We start from the raw sequence: 23,453 nt of genomic DNA, 5'->3' as shown, positions 1-23,453 counted from the left end.
CCTCAGAAATAATACCACACATCCACCGCCATCTGATCTTTGACAAACCTGACAAAAACAAGAAATGGGGAAAGGATTCCCTATTTAATAAATGGTGCTGGGAAAACTGGCTACCCATAAGTAGAAAGCTAAAACTGGATCCCTTCCTTACACCTTATACAAAAATTAATTCAAGATGGATTAGAGAGTTAAATGTTAGATCTAAAACCATAAAAACCCTAGAAGAAAACCTAGGTGATACCATTCAGGACATAGGCATGGGAAAGGACTTCATGTCTAAAACACCAAAAGCAATGGCAACAAAAGCCAAAATTGACAAATAGGATCTAATTAAACTAAAGAGCTTTTGCACAGCAAAAGAAACTACCATCAGAGTGAACAGATAACCTACAGAATGGGTGAATATACTTTAATTCAATTAATCTTCTATTGCTGGCTAATTAAATTATGCCCAATTTTTCTCTATTATGGACAATACCGAGATTAGCATCCTGGTAAACAAAACCTTTTTTTTTAAAAAAAAAAAACAGCGACAACAAAGGTTATCAGACTATCTCCACTAGAATCAATTCCTAGAAGAGAAGTTTCTGGGTCAGCAATATGCACTCTTATGGTTGTTAAGACATGTGGACAAAGAGCTCCCCAGGAGCAGTAACCCTCACACTCCCATGAGCACAGCCAGCCTTACCAGAACAACTTTTCAAAGCTGAAAATACAAAGGGTCTAAGGAAGAAACTGACCCAGTTTCTTCAACAAAGTAATGGCAAAAAGGAAAAAGAAGGCAGGAGACAATGAGAGATTAAGAGACACTTAAGAGATGTATCAACCAAATGCAATGTGTAGACCTTGTTTGGATTCAGATTCAAACAAACTAACTGGAAAGAGGTATTTTAAAACAAAATAATCAGGGCATTAGATAATATGAAGGAACCACTGTTAATTTTGTTAGATGCATTGTGACACTGTGGCTATGACCAAAAAAAAGGTACCAGATCACTCTATCAGCTGTACACATTGAATTGTTTATCAGTTAAATAAATGATAGGATGTTTGGGGTTCATTTTTGAATATTCCAGTATTCCCCTTCCCTCCAAAAAAGATGGTGGTAGGAGGTGAAACAGATGAAGCAAGATTGGCAGTGTTGATAATTATCCAAACTGAGTGATGGGTATGTGGGGGTTAATTATACTATTCTAAGCTCCTTTGTGACATTTTTAGATTTTCAATAACAAAAAGTTTAAAAGAGAAAGAAAAAGGAGAACTGGCTCTATCTGTGCCTGATGAGGCATCACTAGGGAGATTTGAACTTGGTGCTTTGTGTACACCTTGGGGTGAGGTGCAGAAGAGGAGGGGGACATTGTTTGGGAAGTCACAGTGCATGAGCAGGTCGATCCAGAGCTGGATGCCCACTAGGATGCCCCGCAAGCCCAAAGCCCCAGCCCCAGTGTTAGTTACTTGGTCTAGCACTGGACTCAGACACCTGCATTGTTTTAAGCTAGCAGCCATCTCTAATGTGTGACCAGAGTTAAAAACCAGAGTGGTTGTTCGCCTTTTTCCTTTTACAGATGATGACAAGGAGGCCCAGGGCCTACCACAAGTCAATGGCATCCCTGGAAGCAGAACCTCAACCTCCTGGCCCCCAGTCCAGGATCTTCCCACCACACCACACTCTCACAAATGAGGACTTCAGCCGGGTGAAGCTCGAGAGCTTCAGCTCTGCAGGCCAGCATGCAGGTTCAAATCCCAGCTCCACCTCTTAGAGGCAGGCAACAGTGGCAGGTGACTACCTCTTCACATCTTACCTCCTATTCGCCTTATACTGAAGAGGGGTGTGGTGAAGGGAATCAGATACACTTGGAGCACAGAGTGATTAATCAATGTCAGTTCAGATGGCTTATTTCCTGCCCCTTGATTGTGAATTCATTGGGGACAGGAGTGAGGTCACATTCATCTCTATTTACAAGTGTCCTGACTGAGGGCCCAGAGCCGCTATGTGTCCAGTCAATGAGTGAATCAATGAACGAATGCAAGACAACTCTAAAGAGACAGGAAGCAGTGTGATAACCACTAGAAAAGGCCCCGGAACAAGGGGCATTCAGGACCTTAGGTGCTCTCCTGATCTCCTGTCCCACAGCCCCACCCTCACAGGTCAGTCCTGCCACACCGTGGCCAATGGACCACATGACTGTAGCTTGAATGGTGGCTTTCAAAGTGTGCACGATCAAGTGGTGTTTGGGGAACTGACGAGCCTGTGCTGGTCACCAAGGAGATGTTTTCCTTTAAAAATGTGTTCACATTGGAAGAGCAGTCCCTCTTCACACAAGCCCAAGCTGAGGGCCAGCTTTGGGTTTCCTATTTCTAAAAGACAGTTATAGCCCTTAAGTGGTGACAACCCCAGGTGTGTGTACAGAGCTTTGTAAACGTTCTCCAACCTGCATTCTCTGACTTGGCCTTGCAGTCACTCATTTTTACAGATGAGGAAACGGAGGGCCAAAGAGATCAAAAGATTTGCTTAAGGTCACACAGTTGCAGCCAAGAGTGATAAAAACTCATTTTGGCAGGGACTTGGAGGTCAGCCCCCAACACACACACAGCGCTGATGCTCTCATCCCCTCTACAGACCTGCCACATCTTACTGTCAGCTTTGTCCCCAGAAGAGCACTGTTAGATCTCATTTCAATCCAAAGATCAGTTTGGAACACAAAGCCAGGTCCCCTTGATTTTAATTTCTTGCTTTTGCTCTACAAGCTGGAGTTTCCTCAAGTGTTCCCCAGGTTAAAGCTCCTCAAATGCCCAAATTTGCAAACCAACGTGAAAACCTACCTCTGAGAAAGCTGGGGGCCAACCCTCCCACAACTTTGGCCTTTCTTTCTCTCCCATGTAAGGTCTGCCAAGTCAAATCTTACAGCTGTATGCCACTTACTGGAGTGACCCTTCTTTCAGGAGCCACTGTGGGCAGGGGCAGCGGTGGCCCATCGGGGGGAGGGCTGCCGGACTCTTCACCCCGAGCTGTGATGAGGGGCTCCTCTGTTGTGGCTGCTGCCAAGTCTTCTTCATCACCAGGACCCTGAAAACAAAACCAGCATTGAGGCACCACCTCACCTCGCTCATGAGGCTGCTGGGGAGTTGTGGTCACTGTCGTTTCTGTGGTGCCAGTCCAGTTTCAAAACACATTCTTCCCTATGATCATCGTTGCCCCCAGCGCACCCCCTCTGAAATATGCATCTCCTCTAAGCCTCAGTGCCAACTGTGGACCACTTGACTCTGAGTAAATTCTTGGGCAAGGCTAGGAGGGAGCAGGGCTGTGGCCCCTGCCACACTCTGGCATTGCGTCCTGCCTCCCTCCAGCCACTGCCCACCCAGATGCTCATAACCAAGCTGCAGGTGCCCCTGCCAAGGCCAAGGACGGCTGTTGTCTCACAATGCAGACCTGTCTCTCCCCTGTAAGCCAGAGAGGACGCCAGATGACACTTACAGAAGTGACTGCCTGCTCAGGGGTCATGGTGGCTGTGAGGGGGGCCAGGCCATCTGTGGGGACCCCACTGGCTTCCTCATCCTCAAAAGTACTGAGGGACACTTCGGTTGCAGCTGCAGCTGTTGTTAAACTTCCTTCACTGCTTGGACCCTGAAATGAAATTGGCATGAGGAGCTGTGCCCCTTCGCCCATACCCCTGGTTCAGTGGGTGTGAGCTGGGGGGTGGAAAGCACTGGGGCCTCAGATAACTGGAGGCTCCATGATTCCCTTTCCTTTGCTCCTTCAGGACCACACCTTCGCCTGGAGCTCCAGTGTTAGAACGCACCTCTCAGGGCATCCCCCCACCCACCCCAGAGTCCCCTCTAGCACATCTCTGCCAAGCGCTTCTCTGGCCTTAGCTTTGTGAAAGGAAAATAAATCTCAGGATCCCCAAATCACTAAGCAGAAGGGAAAAAAAAATCAAGCTGGGAACTACTTAGGGCAAACCTATCTCCCATTGTATTCCTTAAAAAGATAGCTACTAAGATAAAAAAGCTACATACCTCCCTAATAATTTGTCCTTAAGGAAATTCCTTGCAGACAAAGGACGGACAGAACTCAAGGTCATCCCTCTGCTCCTTGCTTCCTTTGGAAAGGCTTCCTTTGGAAAGGCTAATCAGAAACTCAGAAGAATGCAACCATTTGTCTCTTATCTACCTATGACATGGAAGCCCCCTCCCCACTTTGAGTTGTCCTGCCTTTCCGGACAGCACAAATGCACACCTTATATATATTGATTGATGTCTCATGTCTCCCTAAAATCCATAAAACCAAGCTGTGCTCCAACCACCTTGGGCACATGTTGTCAGGATCTCCTGAGGCTGTGTCACGGGCATGTTCTTAACCTTTGCAGAATAAACTTCCTAACTTTCCTGAGATCTGTCTCAGATATTTGGGGTTCACATTTTGGCAACGAAGAAGGGATTCTGAGTGGAGGTGCCACTGACCTTTGACAAATCTCATATTGGTGCTTGCTACCAGCTTGAGCTTTCTTTATGGTTCAAACCAATAGGACAATTTGCTGAGGCCTCGGAGCCTCCTCCAGAGAATCCCTGATCTTCCAAAATTTGGTCAAGATCTAAAGTTTATTTTGCTGTACAGTTCTTTTTCTGGAGTCTTTCTTACTTCCAACAAGGAATGCAAGTTTTCTTGCTTCTAGGATGATGGAAGGCACGTAACCCCTTTCTGGAGTTTGAGCTCATTTCTAACAGGGAAGGCAAATTTAAATTCTTTCCTGCTTCTAGGATGGTAGAGAGCAATCTTCTGCCTAAGACCTATCTCTAGTACGTAGCTGAATTGGGGTTTTTTCTTGGCTGAAGTTAAGATGAACAACCAGCTGTTCTTAATTTCTCCTTACTATTAGAGTACTCAGTAATCATATTGTTAGGGGTTTTTTTGGTTGTTGTTCTAGTCTTTCTCCCATCAGATTTGCCCAACTCTACCTGACTTGGTCAAATCTAAATGAGAATTCTAAGTTATGGGTAACAAGGCCTCTCTGAATTGGCTAAAATTTCTCATAGCTAAAATAGAGGGGGGAGAAAACCAAAACATGCACATGTTTGCTGTCTTTGCTTCCTGTCTTAAAAATTTTTTTCTTTCATTTACTTTTCTTCCACGCTATATCTCTTTCCTCCTTCGCTGTCTTTAGTACCAACAAAAACCTAGAGGAGGCTTCTAATGACTCAAACCCCTTAAAGTACTCAGAACAAAGGCACCACCTGCCCCTTTTTGGGGTGTTCCATTTTCTTTGTGGAGTTTCAAGAGTCATGAGCAGATTCTTCTTAGGTCTAAAGCTCTGCTCTCCTGTATCGTAAGACCTGACCTCTTTGGCTTTAGGGGGTACCAGAGATTACCTTGTACTGGGAGAGGATTTAACCTTGTGCGTATAATGGTGCATGAGAGTACAAAGAGGTGGCTGAGGACAATTTACAGGAAGTGGTCTTAGCTGTTTTTTGGGTTTTTTTTTTTCTCCTAGGAAGTTATTATTTAGACCCTAATTCTAGTTCAGAGGTGCATTCTAAAGGGTGTCTTCTCCATTGCCTTTCCTGCTGAAATTAATCTTGATTGGCTAGTATGACCATTTTGCAGGAGGAACTGAACTATCGTTTTCACAGATAAATGGGAGAATGAGTTTCCTCAGCTCCAAAGAGAAAGGGCATTTTGCTCCTCCCAGCTGAAAGGTGCCCCTGGGTCACTGGAGGCCAACTGGGAGTGTCTGGGGGTTGACCCCCCCATGACATGCTGCAACCCTACAGGGAACCCCCAATGAAATTAGTTTTAAAAGCCTCATTCAGGGCCGGGCGCGGTAGCTCAAGCCTGTAATCCCAGCACTTTGGGAGGCCGAGACGGGCGGATCACAAGGTCAGGAGATCGAGACCATCCTGGCTAACCCGGTGAAACCCCGTCTCTACTAAAAAGTACAAAAAACTAGCCGGGCGAGGTGGCGGGCACCTGTAGTCCCAGCTACTCGGGAGGCTGAGGCAGGAGAATGGCGTAAACCCAGGAGGCAGAGTTTGCAGTGAGCTGAGATCCGGCCACTGCACTCCAGCCCGGGCGACACAGCGAAAAAAAAAAAAAAAAAAAAAAAGCCTCATTCAGGAAGGGCATATAGGAGCTGGTCACTCTGCATTTTGATTTTGAGCCTTCTTGGAGGTGCTAGAACTACAGAGAGAGAAACTGAGACATGTAAGAGGGTGGAAATGGCTAAGTGGTGACACACTGTGGAGCCTCACCTGCAGCCAGCACACTTTGACCCACTCCACTAAAATAGTAGGCCACAGCTCAGTTCCTACCTTAAAATAAAAAATAAATAAATAAAAATGGCCGGGCACGGTGGTTCACACCTGTAATCCCAGCACTTTGGGAGGCCGAGGCAGGTGGATCATGAAGTCAGGAATTCGAGACCAGCCTGGCCAATATGGTGAAACCCCATCTCTACTAAAAATACAAGAAAACTAGCCAGGCATGGTGGTGCACACCTGTAGACCCAGCTACTCGAGAGGCTGAGGTAGGAGAATCACTTGAACCCAGGAGGTGGAGGTTGCAGTGAGCTGAGATCACACCACTGCACTCCAGCCTGGGCGACAGAGGGAGACTCTGTCTCAAAAAAAAAAAAAAAAAAAAAAAAAAAGTGGAGTGGGAAACAATCTAAGAATAAGGGAAAACAACGAGAATGACCCTCTTTCAGGCACTCCGTTGGTTTTATGGTCCCTCTTCTTGCAAGTGTTTTTGTAAAATGGACATACATGACATTTTCGTGCACAATTATAGCAAGAAAAATTCAGAGCCCAAAAGTCGATCTGCAACTATAGAGTTCCTAAGTTCTCTATCTCTCGGCTTTCTTCTCTGCCTCTGCCTGCTTTAAGTCTGCTGTTACATGTCTCCTGAAATAAAATCCACTGTTTGCATCCAGACATTTATTTTTGTGATTGTTTCTGCAAACCAATGAGTTTGTATCAGTATTTCATGGCTAGAGTTTTGAAGTAAAAGCTATAGGATTTTTGGTTGTATGAGTGTGTATGTGTGTGTTTATGTGTACATACACATATTTTGTTGTGTTTTTGGCTACAAGGTATGACATTGGCTTAAAGAGCACTCATAAATTAAATAATAAACCCAAATGCTTTTCACGTTCACATGACCAAAGTAAAGTCTTTAATAAGCTAGCTTTAAAATTATTGCTAAAGCAAATTAAAAATGTCTTAAGAATTGCCAGCATACATTTTTGTTTGCATTTATTGATCAAGCAATTTCATATTTATCCCTGCCAAATACTATAAGGTGTTAAAATTTGGCATAAGGGTTAAAAAACTATAAACTCAGCCCAAAACAGGAAAACCTTTGCTTGTGTACTTTCTGATAAATAAGACACGAACATTAGTTTAATGAAAATACCTAAATCTTGATTTAGTAAAACAACCTCATATTTAATCTTAAGGTTCTCCTTAGGTAAACACCTGAAATTCACAGGCTATAAAATGGTTGGCAGGGAAATAACTTTAAATAATGACTATCGCAGTTTTCATAAATACAGTAATCTAGGTACACTATTAAAAACAACTAGGTAAATGTAATGGGATAAATACAGACAAATGTGTCATAATTTAGAATCTAAAGTTAAATTAAATAATAGATATTTCATTAGTTGGGTATTTTCCATTTAAAAAATATATTGTAAGAAAACCTTCTTTCTAAAAAAAACTGTTTTTTTAAAAAGATGTATAATTTTTTGTCTCATTTAAAGCTTATTTAAAAGTTATGTATAAAACAAGGTGAAGGGAATCAGGAAATGAGAGAGATGTAAAGAAAGTTATAGAAATAAAGAGGTAATTTGGGTAAGAAAGCTTAAAGAAAAATAATTTTATGTGAGAAAGGATCTTTTATGGTAAATTTTGTCCTAGAATAAAATGACTGTTTTTTAAAGAAAGAGGGATGCTCAGGAAAACTAGAAAGTCCAAGCATGTCAAAAATGGTCTATTTACATCATAATAAGAAGATTGATGAAAAAAAACTATCATATAACCAAGCTGTCTACAATTAAAGGGAAATTATTTAAAATGGTCTTTCCAGATACTGGGTTTTGATTTAAAAAGAAAAAACCACTTATACACTAAAGAATTGGTTTGAACTACAAAATTTTCTTAAGGTATTGCTTTACTCTTAATAAAGTACAAGGCATTATAATTTTTTTTATGCAAAGTTCGACTTTTATTGCACTTTGCTGTTTTCTGTTTTCTCTCCCCTTTTAAAAGGCCTGAAATAATAACTAACCTTCAACTCATTTTCAGCTGCTGTAAGATTTTTTTTCCCTCTGGTTCTAACTGTTGTGGCGTGACACTAAAAAGATGTTTCATCTTAGAGATCTTAGAGATCTAAAAGGAATATTTTCTTCCAACATAATATTCCCCATAGGGAACAGCAGTCACACTGCAGAAGGTCTTTTCTTTTGCCTTTGGGTAACTGGCCTAATAAACGGATCTTACACTTTATCTAAATAATTCCTATTACTAAGTTTTAGTTTGCTTAGAAAAGACCTAGATTAACAAAAAGAATGTATTTTTAAATTAAGGTTATTACATCCATATAACTTTCCATGCAGGGAACTGAAGGCCCATGGGACGTGACCAACTCAGCATTCCACTGGAGACTAGATGATCAAACAGCAAACTGTTTATCATGAATGCAGGATGTGAGCAAACTCACGACTGCTTCTGCTGACAGAAGGTTTGCTGGAGGCAATCACTCCCTGGTGCCAAGGTTATCTACTGTGACATCTAGAGTCTGTTGTTTGAGGAATGCAGTCTTGCAAGCCTACTCTGGACTGAGCAGTTGATCCCTTCTTCCACCCCGCTTCTCACTGTCTCTTTTACCTAATAAATATGGAGGGCTGTGTAAAGCTCAGGGCCCTTGTCCACTAGAGGCAAGGTTCCCCCAACCCCTTCTTCCAAATATACTCTTTTGTCTCTTGTCTTTTATTTCCACATTTGCCCCCATTTGTTCACTCCACCAGGGATCATGGCAGGTTACATAGTGGCGCCCGGAACAGCAACAGTATCAGGTGCTCTACTATGTGCTTTTAAAGTACTTGTGCCATTAAGTTACAGGGCTTTGATTCTTGGGTTTAAGAAGGACACCAAGTCCTGCTAAATCTTCAACACTGACAGCAGTTAAAGCCTCACCTACAGATCTGGTAGAAGATGTCAACCAAAATAAACTGTGTTCGTGAGACATAGGGCCAAAAATTAAAGCTATTCAACTCCTCAAGGTCCAAAGACTATTGCGGAAGAGGTGGGCACATGAGATTATAAGGGCAGATTTTGAGAGATAAAGTAAGTTTAGTTGCTCTGTAAATTAACCATTAATGTCAAAGGCATGCTGATGCGAGACCAGCATATGGGCCCCTGTGTCAGATTGACAAGGTTTTCTTGGAGCATTAACCCACTCCTTAATAAAGGTTATAAAGGTTATAAAAAGGCTTATGGAAATTATATCTTATGGTCAAGATGATTAAGATTTTATAGATTGTTTAAAAATTTTTGAAAAACAAATTTAATTGGCCTTCTGTTGTTTTTATTAGGGCTGTTTGAGAAATCAATCTCCTCTCTCAAAGAATAAATATTTTTGCCTTTTTTTTTTTTTGAAATCTTTGAGGTATCACTTTGGCTAAATGAATGACTTATTTTACAACGACCTGTGATCCTATTTTGCGATCTCTCCAAAAATTTGGTAATTAGTTGTGAGTATTCTTAACTTACAACAATATAGTTATTTGTGTAAGTGTGATAACAATCTGTTTTCTTTTGTAACAGAGCACAACTGAAGACACTGGTTATTTCACCATGGTTTTGACTGGAGTGGCATGCTATCAGATACAGACTCCTTTAAGGAACCAAAGTTGATTTACAGAGCCAATAAAAGTCCCTTAAGAAAGCTGGCCTCATACCTTGTCTACACAATCTCTGACCTGTGGTAAGTAAAGAATGTCACTTTCTGACAGGTCCAGGAGCCCCAAGTTTTCTTGAGACCTCAAGGTGAGGACTTCACCCAATTAATACAGGTATTTGCAGGCATGGGCTGTCCTTAAGGCATTAAAGTCAAATCTGAGATTCTTTACGGAATAAAGTTCCAGCAAAGTCAATTAAAAAAAAAAAAAAAAAAGAAGAGCCTATATGGCAAATAACTATTCTTGCTGACTTTATGCAAATACTCAGGCCAAGTATAATAAGACTAAAACTTAATTTGCAAATGAAATTGTCCTATGATTTTTTCTTTAGTGAAAATGGGACTGGAAAGGGAAAATTATGTTTTAAAATAAACTATAGAACATCTGTTGTTAGATTTTGATCTTGCCTAATGTTTTTCAATTTTTATTATTTTCTACAGTTTGGACTGAATTCTAACATTTGTCCTGGCTACAAGTCTCCAAAATAATGTTTTCAACTTTTTTTCTTCTTCCTTTCCTTTTTTTCCCCATTTTTGAAATCAGTAAAATTAAGCCATGCTTTCTTAAAGCCCTGCAAACTGAAGCTAGACAACTTAAACTTCAGAGGAAAATAACAGCGACCTATTTACATAATAAGCCACTTTCATACCTGCCTACTGATGTATGGACTTCAGAGTAATATGACCTATATCAATTTTCCAGGATTGTTCTTCTTTTTTGATTTGTTGTTTTTCTCCCTTCCTCCCCCTATTTTCTCTTGTAGGGCATGCATGAGACTTCACAACCTGCTAAAAATGAACTTTCCTAATAACATGGGACTTACCTGTCTAGGAATAAACCATCCTAGCCATAAGAAATCAACAAAACCTGAGACTAGAGACTCATTTTCTTTAAAATGTTTTATCTAAAAGATTTTAAAAAGAAAAGGGGGGAATGTGAAAGGAAAATAAATCTCAGGACCCCAAAATCACTAAGCCAGATGGAAAAATGAAAATGGAAATTGCTTAGGGCAAACCTGCCTCCCATTCTATTCCTTTAAAAGATACATACTAAGATAAGAAAGGTACATACCTCCCTCACAATTTGTCCTTAAAGAAATTCCTTACAGACAAAGGACAGACAGAACTCAAGGTCATCCCTCTGCTCTGTGGGATAAATGCATATCTGATTGCTTCCTTTAGAAAGGCTAATCAGAAACTCAGAAGAATGCAACCATTTGTCTCTTATCTACCTATGACATGGAAGCCCCCTCCCCACTTTGAGTTGTCCCGCCTTTCTGGACGGAACCAATGTACAACTTACATATATTGATTGAGGTCTCATGTCTCCCTAAAATGCATAAAACCAAGCTATGCCCCAGCCACCTTGGGCACATGTCATCAGGACCTCCTGAGGCTGTGTCACGGGTGCATCCTTAACCCTGGCAAAATAAACTTCCCAAACTGACTGAGACTTGTTTCAAATACTCTTTGGTTTACAGCTTATACACCTCCAGTAACTAGGATCTCACCACCTCTACAGACAGCTCTTCTATTTTCAGACAATCCTGCTGGTCAAATTCTAGTTTCTATTAAGCTAAGACTTGGTAGAACTGGGATCGGATCCATGGCTTTCCCAATGTGTCATAAGTGCCTAGACACTAAAGAAAGAGGAGGACACGGAAAGGGAGGGGAGGCGGAGAAGAGGAGGAGGAGAAAGGAAAGGACAACTGGAAGAGGAATAAGAAGGAGAAGGAGAAGACCACTTTGTTCACTGAAAGAATCCATATAAGTGCCAGACAGGGCCCTTAGCAATTGCCTGGGCTGGGGACACGGCAGCTCAGTGCAGGGGCCAGCACTGGAGAAGGACAGAGCTGATGATTCACGATGTGTATGGGCAGAAAAGTTAACAAGACTTGATACTTGATGGGATGTAGAACTTAAGGAAGAGAGAAGACAATTCTGGATTAGGTGACTGGAGGGTGATGGTCCCATTCATTTGAGGTGTGAACATAGGAGGAATGGAAAGGAGGAGTTTACGTTTGAGTCAGCTGAGCTGGAAGAACTTGAGGGCACCCACAGTGGAGACAGCACAGGGACAGACTGGCTGAGTGCCTTGGGATGATGTGCCCTGCCTTCAGGAGCCGGACAGTGTCTGTGCGCTGCACAAGAAGAGGGCTGGGAAGGCCTGGTCATGACCTCTGACCCCTGCTGGGGCCTGCCGCCTGCAGCCTGACCCCCACCGCCCTCCAGGAGCCCGCCACTCCTCCATTCTGGCTCCTGCCTCCTGTGGGTGGAGGCAGCAGGGTCCTGCACACAGCCCTGGGGCATACCCCACCTCTCCAACTCACCCATCCCCAGAGCCCGGCTGCCCACTGACTTCCAGGGGCTTCATCACACTCACCCAGGCCTTGGCAAACTCCACCCCCAAGTGAGTATTTGGTCAGAGATCCCCCTGCCTCAGGCTCCCATGGGTTTGCTGAGCAGGAGCCCCATACTCTGAGAAGGCCAGGAGCTGCTCCCACCATGACCTCGACCTCTGGGCACTGCACAATCCTTACCACAGCGGCCTCTTCCCCGAGGCTCTGTGGGGACATGGAGAGGTCCGGCTCCCCCGGGGGCACACCACTGGCCTCTGCTTCCCAAGGTGTGCTGGCGAGTGCCTCGGCCTCCCCTGCTGCTGTTGCTGCTAAACTCTCTTCATTATCTGGACCCTGAATAGAAAGTCAGCAGGAACCACATCAGTGACTCATGATGCTGATCCACCACACTGTGGTGAGGAACAGATGGCCAGGGCCCCTCACAGCACCTGTATACCAAGACCTCACCTCACCTGGAAACCCACAGTGAGACATCAGACAGAAATACACAGGCCTGGCTTCCTCACACCACCCAAGCTGCGAGACCACCCCAGCATCCCACCTGTGTGGTGTGCCACCAGCCCTCCCTGCCAACCCCGAGGGGCATGTGCTCACCAGTAGCCCTTCCAAGCTCTGTCCCCTAATCAGAGAGTGCAGCTTCTACTGCTGCTTAAGTCACTGTGTTGAAACAAAACTCTAGGTCCTCGGACTCCACAGCTTTCTTCTTGAAGCAGTAGTCTACCCTCGTGGACCACTCCCTGTCCCACTCTCTCCCTAGCCCAGTGCCATCTGGCTTCCATCGCTCTGACAGCCCTGAAGCTGCTCTCCCCAAGGCCACTCACTGTGAATGGACAAATTCAACGGATGTTTCTCAGTCCCTTGCTTACTGGGACTTCTGCGAGGATCTGACATTGTTGGCTACACCCCAGAGCAGGCTGGCACCACCACTCACCCAAACTCCAACACAGCCCCCAAGCCCGGCCTCTTTCTCCAAGTTTGCTTTCCTACCCTTTCTCCTCTCAGTAGTCAGGGTGATCTTTCTGGAATTCTAATCTGACTACATCCATTCCTTGTTTCTTACCCTTCAGTGACCCCCTATTACTGCTAATCTTCTCTGTGTCCTTAGAGCCTCTCCAGACACTTCTCCCTGACCCCTGGCTCACGCCTCACCCTGCAGGTATGCTGCCCTTCTTCAGGCTCCAGTTCTTTGCTCCTGCCTGCCCACCTTGCCGAAATATCTGTTTCACCCCCTCTGCTAGGCGACTTCTACTTACCCTCTCAGGCCCACTTTCAGCATCCTTTCCCAAGGGCACTTCTGTGCCCCCCAGTCTGGGCTCTAGGACCCTTTTTCAGTGCTCCCAGAACATCCTATGCTTTACCTACCACTGACCACAGCCCCTCTTACCACGCTGTCTTCAGGAATCAGGTCTATCCTATTTACTATCCATCCCTGAAACCAGGCCTAGTGCCCATCACAGTGTAGCGCTCTGCACACCGCCACTGAATGGGTCAATGCTATTTAGTGCTTACTCCGACAGACCTGCCCCATGAGATTGTCACTGTGTTTCGCAGACAGATAGGGAAAGCCAGTGACTGCTCCCACCCAACACAACCCCCAACCCCAGACACAGGTGAAGGGGAGCTTGCACTCTGAGCTACTTACTGGAGTGACCCCTTCCTCTGGGTTCTGGGTGGACACAGAGAGGGTCGGTCCCCCGGTGGGCACACTGCCGGCCTCTGCTTCTCCAGCAGTGCTGATGGGCGCCTCGGCCAGCCCCACGGCTGTTGCTGCTAAATTCTGAAAACAAAGGCATCACAAGAGACCATGTCTCTGGGCTCCCATCAACATGCCTGTGGCTGGAGAGAACAGACTGCCTAGCCTCCTCCAGCCACCTGCATTTCTGTAGCTTCTTCACTCCAGGACTTTCACATCTATGGTTTCATAAATCCAGGGATGGGAAAGACCGCCCAGGCACCTATGTCTGGTGTGTGATTCTGTGTTTGCACCTCCACTAACATGGAAATCACTGCTCCTGAGTCAGCCTGGTCTAGCTCTAGATACTTCTACTGAGACCCATTGCCTGCCTGTGACCTCCCCATATACCCATCCAGAAGGCATTAGACAATGTCTTTGCCCATGACAGTCCTTCAGAAATGTGTAGGCAGCACCTCTGTCCTCCTCAGCCTTCTCTAGGCTGGGAGACAGAGACATTCCTGCTTCTTCTCTCTCCCTGTGACTCAGTTTCCTTTGGGAATGCACAGGCAGATTCTCTGAAGGTTTCATAGCAATGGGGGAAATGGAAAGAGAGAGCAGCTTTGGAGCTGGTGACAGCAAATATGTCCTATCTTCATTTCCCAATGGTTGTTTACTTATCTATTGCAAAAATATGGTTCTTTTGGTTACAAAAAACACTAGGCTAATCAAAGTTAAAAAGATTTCCTTGCTGCAGGATTTCTCAGAATCTATAAAAAGAACGTAGAATACAGCTTTTCCCAAAGTCATTTGACCACAGAGCCCCTTTTTCATAAAACATAATAAATCCTTGCAGAATTACTGTCCCAAAAAACAGTGAGAGGAAAGCTGAGGTCCTGGGATGTTAAAATGAGACTCTTTGTGACTCAGTGTCAGCTAAAGCCCCAAAGGGCAAGTGCAAGTTCACAGGCATCAGGTAATCTCCCCATGCTAAGACAAGGAAATGGCACCCGTTCTACCAGCTCCTGCCCATCTCCTACCTCCAGGCTGTGTAAGAAACTGCACAGGACTCATTTTGGGGATGGGTGCCTGGAGAGCAAGAATTCCTTTGGAAAGAATTTCCAGTGTACTGTGGCTCTTCTCCTCCCCTCTCCTCACTCCAAACCATTTGGTGAGCTGGGTATTTGGTGAGCTGGGTATTTGGTGAGCTCCATGTATTTCGTGGAATGTGGGAGGCTCAGGGACTGGTGTGTGATTTTCTCCAGGGTGACAAAATAGAGGAAGCCATTTAGATTCAGAGTTGGGAGAGAGGGACAAAGGAAGAGAGGGGAAAGGGAGAGGAGAGGAGGGGGAGGTGAGGGAGAACGAGAAGAGGAGGGAAGTGGGAAGAGAAGGGGAGGGGAGGAAAGGGGAGCGGAGGGGAGAAAATAAAAGTGGAGAGGAGGGAAAGAGGAGGTGAGAGGGAAAGGGGAGAGGAGAGGAGGGGGATGGAGAAGGGAGGGGTATTTGTCCTGCCGTTGTTTTGCTGGAGATAGACAAGATAAAATCTCTTCAAAGGTTGCTGGCTGAAATGGGCTGTAGTCAAACGGACAGGCAGAAGATCCGGGCACCCTGTATGGGGTGGAAGCCCGGGCAGAAGTTACAAGGCCAACTATGGAATTTTGATCCTAGATCCCCTGCAGGAAGACCTCCCAGGAACCACAAAAGCCCCCATAAGAGAGAGTTCCAACAATCAGGCATCTTCTACACCAAAAGCCCAGATCACAATTTCACCAGCCAAATATGACTGTGCCCATTTCTCCAGGTGGGCCAGCCCCCGCAGATGTTAAAAATAGCTCCAGAGGATGGGGAGGTCATGAGGATAAGGAGGAGAAAGAAGAAAGAAAATAGAGAGGAAACCCCTAACCATGCTTCCCTTTCCTGGCAGGTTCCTAGTCTACAGCAGGCCTGAGTGTAGAAGAGGGGAAACTGCTTGTAATTTTGTTGAATTTTTGATATTATGCTGGGCTTGACTTTTAAATATCTGTGAAAATTGACTGTTACCAGATAGTGACTGAGAGAGCTGTGAGAACTGTCTGAAGTTTTCATCCCAGGAGAAGGGAAGGAATGAGCTGGCATTGTGGGTTTTCAGCAGGAGCCATTGTGAGAAAACTATTTATGCTTTAATTTTGCACCCTAGGGAGCTCAGCATTTCAAAACTGGCTTCGCAGGTGTAAAAGCCAATTACCAAACAATAGCATGAATGCACCTGCAGTTAATCTGATTCTGTCTTGAAGGGGACTCAGAGGGTTGATAAAGCTATGTGTCTTCACAACTGAGCAGGAGGGCGGGAGTGCACTGGTGAGGCCTGGACACTCGTCACAGTCAAGTGTGAGGACAAGCTTGCACCGCATATCCCCCACCAGTTCTGTGCATCCCTGGAGAGCCTCTGTGGCCCTGGGACTCTGATCTCTGTACCATGAGGACAGAAGCAACCTTGATGCTGTTCAACCAAAATCTTGTGGTTCTCTCTGGTGCCCAATAAAATCATCAAGTTTGAAATAAGCAAACAAGTCTATTACTGACTAATCAAATGAAATTTACCATCTACTCACCTTTTCTTCAGCTATGTCAAGGAAGGCCCCAGCCCCTGAGCCGCTGTCAGTAATGGGGTCACCATCCACAGAATGAATCCCCTCCAGTGTGTCATTCAGGATCTCACCAGACCCTACAGGAAGCAGGCATTCTGCTATCAATAACTACATTTTGCAGTTTTGGAAAAGAATGAAGTATCTCTTCACCAACTAACTTGGAAAGATGTTCAGATACCATGACACAGAGTCAAGTGGCGGAAAAAAAAAAAACCAAGTTGCAGAACAACATACATGGCAAGGCATGTGTGGTTTTCATTCCAAGCTCTGGCACCACCTGCAGGCAAGTCGCTCAACCTCTGCCTCATGTTCCTTATCTAGAAATGGGGAATTACAATAATTCCTACCTCACAGGGTTGCTTTGAGTACTATGTGTCACAAGAACTAAGTAAGCTAATGCAAATAAAGCATTGAGGACAGCCCCTGGCATATAGTAAGCAATTGACAAATGTTCATTGTTGATATGGTTTTATGTGTGTAAAATAGAATGAATATAGATGTCTTATCATTATTATATATATAATATTCATGTTATGTAATGATTACTATATGACGTATATAATATATACATATATATGTATATGTATGTGCTTATATATTTATATACTTGGCTAAACCACAGTGTTTAGTACTGATATTTTCCAGAAGATAGGAGTTTAAGAAGAGGAAACTATTATTTTTCTGGTTTATACAACCGAGCATTAATTTAATCGTTCCCACATGCATATATTTCCTTTGCAATTTAAAAAGCAGCCTGGAATCGGAGGCCGAGGTGGGCAGATCACTTGAGGTCAGGAGTTCGAGACCAGCCTGAGCAACACGGAGAAATCCCATCTCTACTGAAAATACAAAAATTACCCAGGTGTGATAGCACATGCCTGTAATCCCAGCTACTTGGGAGGCCGAGGCAGGAGAATCACTTGAACCCAGGAGGCAGAGGTTGCAGTGGGCAGAGGTTGTAGAGCTGAGATTGCACCACTGCACTCCAGCCTGGGTAACAGAGTGAGATTCCATCTCAAAAAAAAAAAAAAAAAGAAGAAGAAGAAGCAAACGGAGTTTTGAAACAAAGAAAATTATTCATTGGCCAGGCATGGTGGCTCATGCCTGTAATCCCAGTATTTTGGGAGGCTGAGGCAGGAGCCTCAGGAGTTCAAGACCAGCCTTGGCAACATAGCGAGACCCCATCTCTACTAAAATAAAAAAAAAAATTAGCCAGGCATTGTGGCATGTGGCTGTAGACCCAGCTGCTCAGGAGCCGAGGAGGGAGCTCATGTCTGGGAGGTTAAGGCTGCAGTGAGCCATGATTGTGCCACTGCACTCCAGTCTGGGTGACAGAGCAAGACCCTGTCTCAAAAAAAAAAAAAAAAAAAAAAATGCGCTACCATAACTGCATGCCTATTATGGCTGGGCCAATGCCAAGATTGTCCCATGCAACCCTCCTGCTGGCCCACCTGTCCTGCCCACCGGGACCCCTCCCACCACCTTCCTGCAGGTGGGTAGATCCTGGGTGGAAATCCCACTATCACCCTGTAACAGGTGTGTCCTGCCGGACCCACACATTAACACCTCCGTATTATTAACCCTGGGAATGAGACTGAGGCTGGGAAGGGCCCTGAAGCCAGGTCAGCCTGTCCCCGGGCCAGGCCCTTCCCACACACGCTGTGCTCACGCAGGTCCCATGGTCACAATAACTCTGGGGGAGGTGCGAAATCGTCCAAAGGACTCTGCCCTGCTACCCACTCCTGTCCCATCCTGTGATGGAAGCGTGGCCAGCACGGGTCGAGCACGCTCGTTCTCCCCGCTCTGACCACCAGGGGGTGCCGTGCAAGCAGCCGATTGCCTGGTCTCCACGGCCTGACCCCTGGGACGAAGGAGGTGGGGTGGCCCCTTCCACGGGCCAAAATGGCGTCAGGGAAGCTCCGAATGCAAATATTAGGGGCTTTGCTTAGCCAGGGCTTTCTCCCACCGTCCGGGCTGTCTACACATCAAGAAGAAAAGGACAATTTGGCTAGCTCCGTTGCTTTCGACTGAGTGTGGCTGATACCGGGAACAGGCGAGCTGCATTGGGATTAGAGCCCAGTCCCCACGTGGACCTCATCTCCTCAGTCTAGGAAAGTCCTCGCCCCAGCCCCTTCGCCTTACCCCCTTGCTCAGAGATCCTAATTCCACCCCTGAGAAAAGCATTCGCAATTCAGAAACCACTTCCACAACCGCGGCCAGATTCAGCCCTCTCATCCACCCGGTAGCGGGGATTGTTCACGCTCCCAGAGGATGGCTAAGGAATCTGAAGCTTGGAAACTGATCAGCAACTTGCCCCAGGCCGACAGCAAATAGGGAGCTAGGCAGGGCCTCCTTCCAAGCTGTCTGACTCTCCCCAGCGGGCAGTATTTCCACAGCAACACCCAGCCTCCTTGGCTCTGTCATGACGTTATTAAATTATCCTACAATGTTTTCTCTCCAGTTCTCTATACCTTCTCTGACCCACAGACTCCCCAAATTTAGTTGTTAAAATAACACTCATTAACTGATGACAGAACCAAAAAGAATAGTGATACATATTATTGTAGAAGACTTGTATTAATAAAATACAGAAGTACAATAAAGAAAGTAAAAACCATCCATAATCCTACCACTCAGAGATAACTGCTTATAACATTTTGATGAATATTACGTCTAATATGTGATGTATCTAATACATACACACATCACTCTACATAGCTATATGTAAATAGATATAAATAACATATTCAAAATTAGGGTCATAAACACATAGTTTTGGAATTTGCTTTTTTGGTGGACTATACCACGAGTATGTCCCTGGGTCATTAAATCAGATCTGTATCACCAATGTCAGGGCTGTATGTATGAATGAAATAGAATTTGCTCGACCAATCCCTACTGTGGGCAGTTTGGATTGTTTTTGTTCCTGAGAACAGTGCTGCCAGGAATGATCGTGTACTTACATCTTCAGTCTGAAGTGACGGCCCCTCTGAGAAATGACAATAACCACAAGCGATCTCAGGGCTTGGACATATGCCAAGCTAGTGCTTGGGGATAGTGTTTGATGCCTGGGCTTTTGCCAGTGCTCCTCCGCACGGGTAGGGGGACAAGAGACAGGGGCCAGAGCCCTGGATGGGCAGCCAGGGACCAGCTCTTCTCCTAGGGACTGCTGCTGCCTTGCTGAGTAACCGGCCCCTCTCTGGCCATCAGTTTCTCACTTGTGCCACACAGGAGTTTAGCTGATCCTCTGAGAGTTGGGGAGTTTGTGGCAAAAGTCAGAAAGGGTTGGGACTCTGGACTTAGCTTTTCCAAGTGTTGGTTTTTCCACCTATAAAATAGTGGCTAGTGCTATCGAGTAGGCGGTATGCTGTCAGTGTTGGAGACAAAATATCCAAACACTTGGCACACCGTAGGTATTCAACAAACAGCAAGGATTATTACAAACTTTTCTGTTAAACCCCAGAAGGGGTAGAGTCTGGGAGTCAGAAGCTCCAGATCTGGGGGTTAGAAGCTCTGCTATCTGAGATCAAATGCCAGCTCTGCCATCCACAAGCCGTTTGCTCCTGGCTGGGTTACTTAACTTCTTTGTGGCTCAATTTCCTCATCTTGCCTGTAAAATAAGGGTGGTTCTCACCCTTTCTTAAAGGGTTGAGGGGAAGGTTAAATGAGATTCTGTATGTTACATATGTGGCCCCGGCTGGACACATAGTAATCACCCAATAAAAGGCCACTATGTAGGCATGTGCATCTGGACTTGCCTTGTTCAGGGCTGCTGTGCTGGATGATGCTCATGTTGGTGGTTTCCGGGGTCCCCTCAGGTACAGGTTCACCGGAAAGTTCCATGTCCTCAAAGGGGGAGGATGGAGTTGGAGGTGTGTTTATGGGTTCAACTTTTGCTTCTTTTGGCTGAAGGGAGGAAAAATGAGACGCAAAATGATGTACTTGGCAGTAAAGCAGAAGAAGTGACAGTGAATATCATTGGAGAAAATAATATATCCACAAGATGCTGAATAAACCAAGGGGAAAGCTTGGCCCCGCTTGGTGTCTACCTGGGCAATGGCTGTACCTCCCAGGGCCTGAAAGAGGTGTCTACTAGAGGTCATTAGATTCTGTTCAGTTGACAGTCAGACTATTCATCTCAGCCAAAACTCTCTGAGCACAGGGATCATATTTCCGTGATTCCCAAATCCCAGATCAGCCAGAGGAGGTGCCCATTAAAGATCTGTTAGATGAGGGAATGATTAAATGAATTAGTGAACAAATGAATGAACCAGGCTGCACTCAATAAACTGCATATAAATTCGATGCCAGATGTGCACTAGTCATAAACACCTATGAAAATGAAAGATGGGTATGGTTCCTTCCAAGGAAACTTCAGCATCTACATAGTTTTCCCAAAGCCAGTCAGTGTCTCAACCAACGTTACCAACTAGAGAAAAACAAACAAACAAAAACCCAACAGAAACACAGAGTGCTTCAGTGATCTAGGCAGAAATCCTGGCATGGGCTCTGAAAGTCACGACATCACCCCTGGACCCAAGCAGCAGCTCACGGGACCCAGGGCTCGTCAGCATTCAGATAGCCTCATCACCTTCTAAGCTCAAGGGGCTGGGGATGCATGGAAGAATCCTGTGGATCAGTGTTGAACTCGTGGTATGAACAAGAAACCAATCTTTGTTTTGTAAAGCACTAAGATTTTAAGGTTAATTTGTTACTGCAGCATCACTTACCTATCCTGACTAGTAACAGAAGGTTGTTTCCTTAATTCAGAATCTAGTAAATCAATAAATTTCTGGTCCATGGAACAAGGAGGATTCTTAGAAGCTCCATAATTTAGAATGTAATAGTTCAGTTCTTATAGTCAGACCTGGATCAAATCCCAGCTCTCCACTTATAAGCTCAGTTATGTTGGGCAAGTCATGGAGCTTCACTGAGCCTCAGCTTCCTCCTCTGTAAAAATGAGGACAATAAAGAACTACTTGAAGGCAGGAAATAGAAAATGCATGGAAGGGCTAAGCACACCTTTATGTTTAGTACAGAAATATTCCATATTCATTACTGAAAACACTGTAAGTGCAGATGAGCAAAAAGAGAAATCACCTTGAGTCCTAACACCCAGAGACAATCACCATGGATTCTACTGTACTGTAAAATCTTCAGGGTGGAGGTGGGAGGAAAGGCTTTAAGGAGTTGGGCCTTGGAGAATGAGCAGGGTTTCAGAGCACAGGGGTGGAGGGTTGATGGAAGTCAGGGCCTGGCAACTTGAGCGTGGCAAGAGCCCAGGGCTTGAGGAGGGAAGCAGTGGAACAGAGCCCAGGGAGGCAGGGAGAGGGAGGGTCTGGTTCTATGGGGAGAAGAATGGGCTTGAACCCAAGGGTCACAGACAGCCACTGGGAAGCATTGGGCGAGGAAGTGGTGGGGGCAGCTGTGTGTTTTAGAGAGTCCTCGCTGGTGGCAGTGTGATCATGGACTAGGGGAGCTGAGCTTATGCCAGGTGACTGGGAGGTGGCGCTAAAGAAGTCCACAAGGCAGGAACCAGGGCAGCAGTAGGAGCACAGAGCAGGTACCTCCCCAGGGAAGGTTGTGAACAAGACCAGGTGGGATGTCCCCATTTCACCCAGATGGATGTTCATCTAGCAGGGTAGATGAAGACCCCTACCCAGGAGGTTTCTCTCCTCTCCCTGTGAGGGATCAAGGCAAAAGCCACTCCATCACTGGTTCAGGAACCAATGCTCAAGCCCCTGAATGCTCATCTCTAGTCTGGAGTGAGGCTGCTGGTGGCTGGTAGCAAAGGTGCTCTATAAGGCATTTGGGCTTTGGGATGAGGCAGGCAGGGCAGGTGAGGGTTCGGGAAACACAGGAAGACAACGGGATGGGGGTTGAGCTCTGTAACTCAGGGTGGCTGAAGTTGGAATCCATCCCATCAGCCAAAAACTTCTTTTGTCAAACTCCCAACAAGGCATCCCAAGCCCCCTGCAAGGACAGGGCATGGTTCTGGTGAGCTGACCCTCAGGAGTGAGGGTCACAGGACCTGCCTCAAGTAGGTAGCTTTGGTTTTCAGAGGTCAACGTGGATGGGGATCCAGTGTGGCCTGTGACAAAATAGGAATCTCAAGTCCGAAGAACTGTTATTAAAAGTGTTGCAATTTGCTGAGCTCAGGCTCACGTACACACAATCAGATTTACTCATTCTGCACATATTTCCAGAGGCCCTACTGTGTGCCAGGTCCTTGGCTGAGCCCTGGGGACACAGAAATGAATAACTAAGACAGAACGTCTGTCCTCAAGTTGTCAGGCAATGGAGAAGCCCCAGACCTAGACCAGACCCAACAAACCACGATTCGGTGTGATGGCATGGGATGGCGGGAGTGAGAGCCAAGAGGGAGGAGGGGGCTTAGCTAAACAATGGCCTCCAAGGAGAGGATGTGGACTGGAGCCTGAAGGCTAAGTAGGAACTTGCCACGCAGAAAGGGGAGCTGGGAGAGGCCCTCCAGGCAAACAGAACCGCAGGAACTAAGGCGCCATGGAGGAGAGAAAGTGCTTGGTCTGTCCAGAGAACTGTGAGCATCTGGGTGTGGTTGGGAAAGAGGCCCTGGCTGAGGACCAGAATCACCTGCGGAGCTTTTTGTCAATACAGATTCTAGGGATCTTTCACTCCAGATCTACTGAAGTTGAACATCCAGGTCTGCAGCCCAGGCAAGAATCTGCTTTTAAAGACCAAGCCCCACCCACAGTGCCTCCCCAAACCCCCATGCCACCCCCACCCCCGACACACACTTACAACAAATGACCCTGATGCACAGCCAGGGCTGAGAACCATAGGGATGTTCATTCCAA

The 23,453-nt window shown here is 45.6% G+C and overlaps 1 protein-coding gene across 1 annotated transcript in view; it reads right to left on the bottom strand.

The window, feature by feature from the left end:
* Positions 1-23,453, bottom strand: part of COL15A1 (collagen, type XV, alpha 1) — a 145,243-nt gene that overhangs the window by 70,422 nt on the left and 51,368 nt on the right. The window contains exons 6-11 of the mRNA XM_011993764.1: positions 20,376-20,523; positions 16,582-16,694; positions 13,958-14,092; positions 12,496-12,648; positions 3,476-3,625; positions 2,924-3,067 (exon numbers count right to left, since the gene is read on the bottom strand). Coding sequence (XP_011849154.1) covers positions 2,924-3,067; positions 3,476-3,625; positions 12,496-12,648; positions 13,958-14,092; positions 16,582-16,694; positions 20,376-20,523 — 843 coding nt within the window. The remainder of the gene's footprint in view (positions 1-2,923; positions 3,068-3,475; positions 3,626-12,495; positions 12,649-13,957; positions 14,093-16,581; positions 16,695-20,375; positions 20,524-23,453) is intronic.

The sequence above is a fragment of the Mandrillus leucophaeus genome, unplaced genomic scaffold, assembly GCF_000951045.1.
Source record: "Mandrillus leucophaeus isolate KB7577 unplaced genomic scaffold, Mleu.le_1.0 Scaffold433, whole genome shotgun sequence".
Lineage (NCBI taxonomy): Eukaryota > Metazoa > Chordata > Mammalia > Primates > Cercopithecidae > Mandrillus > Mandrillus leucophaeus.
This window is presented reverse-complemented; position numbering and strand designations above follow the sequence as displayed.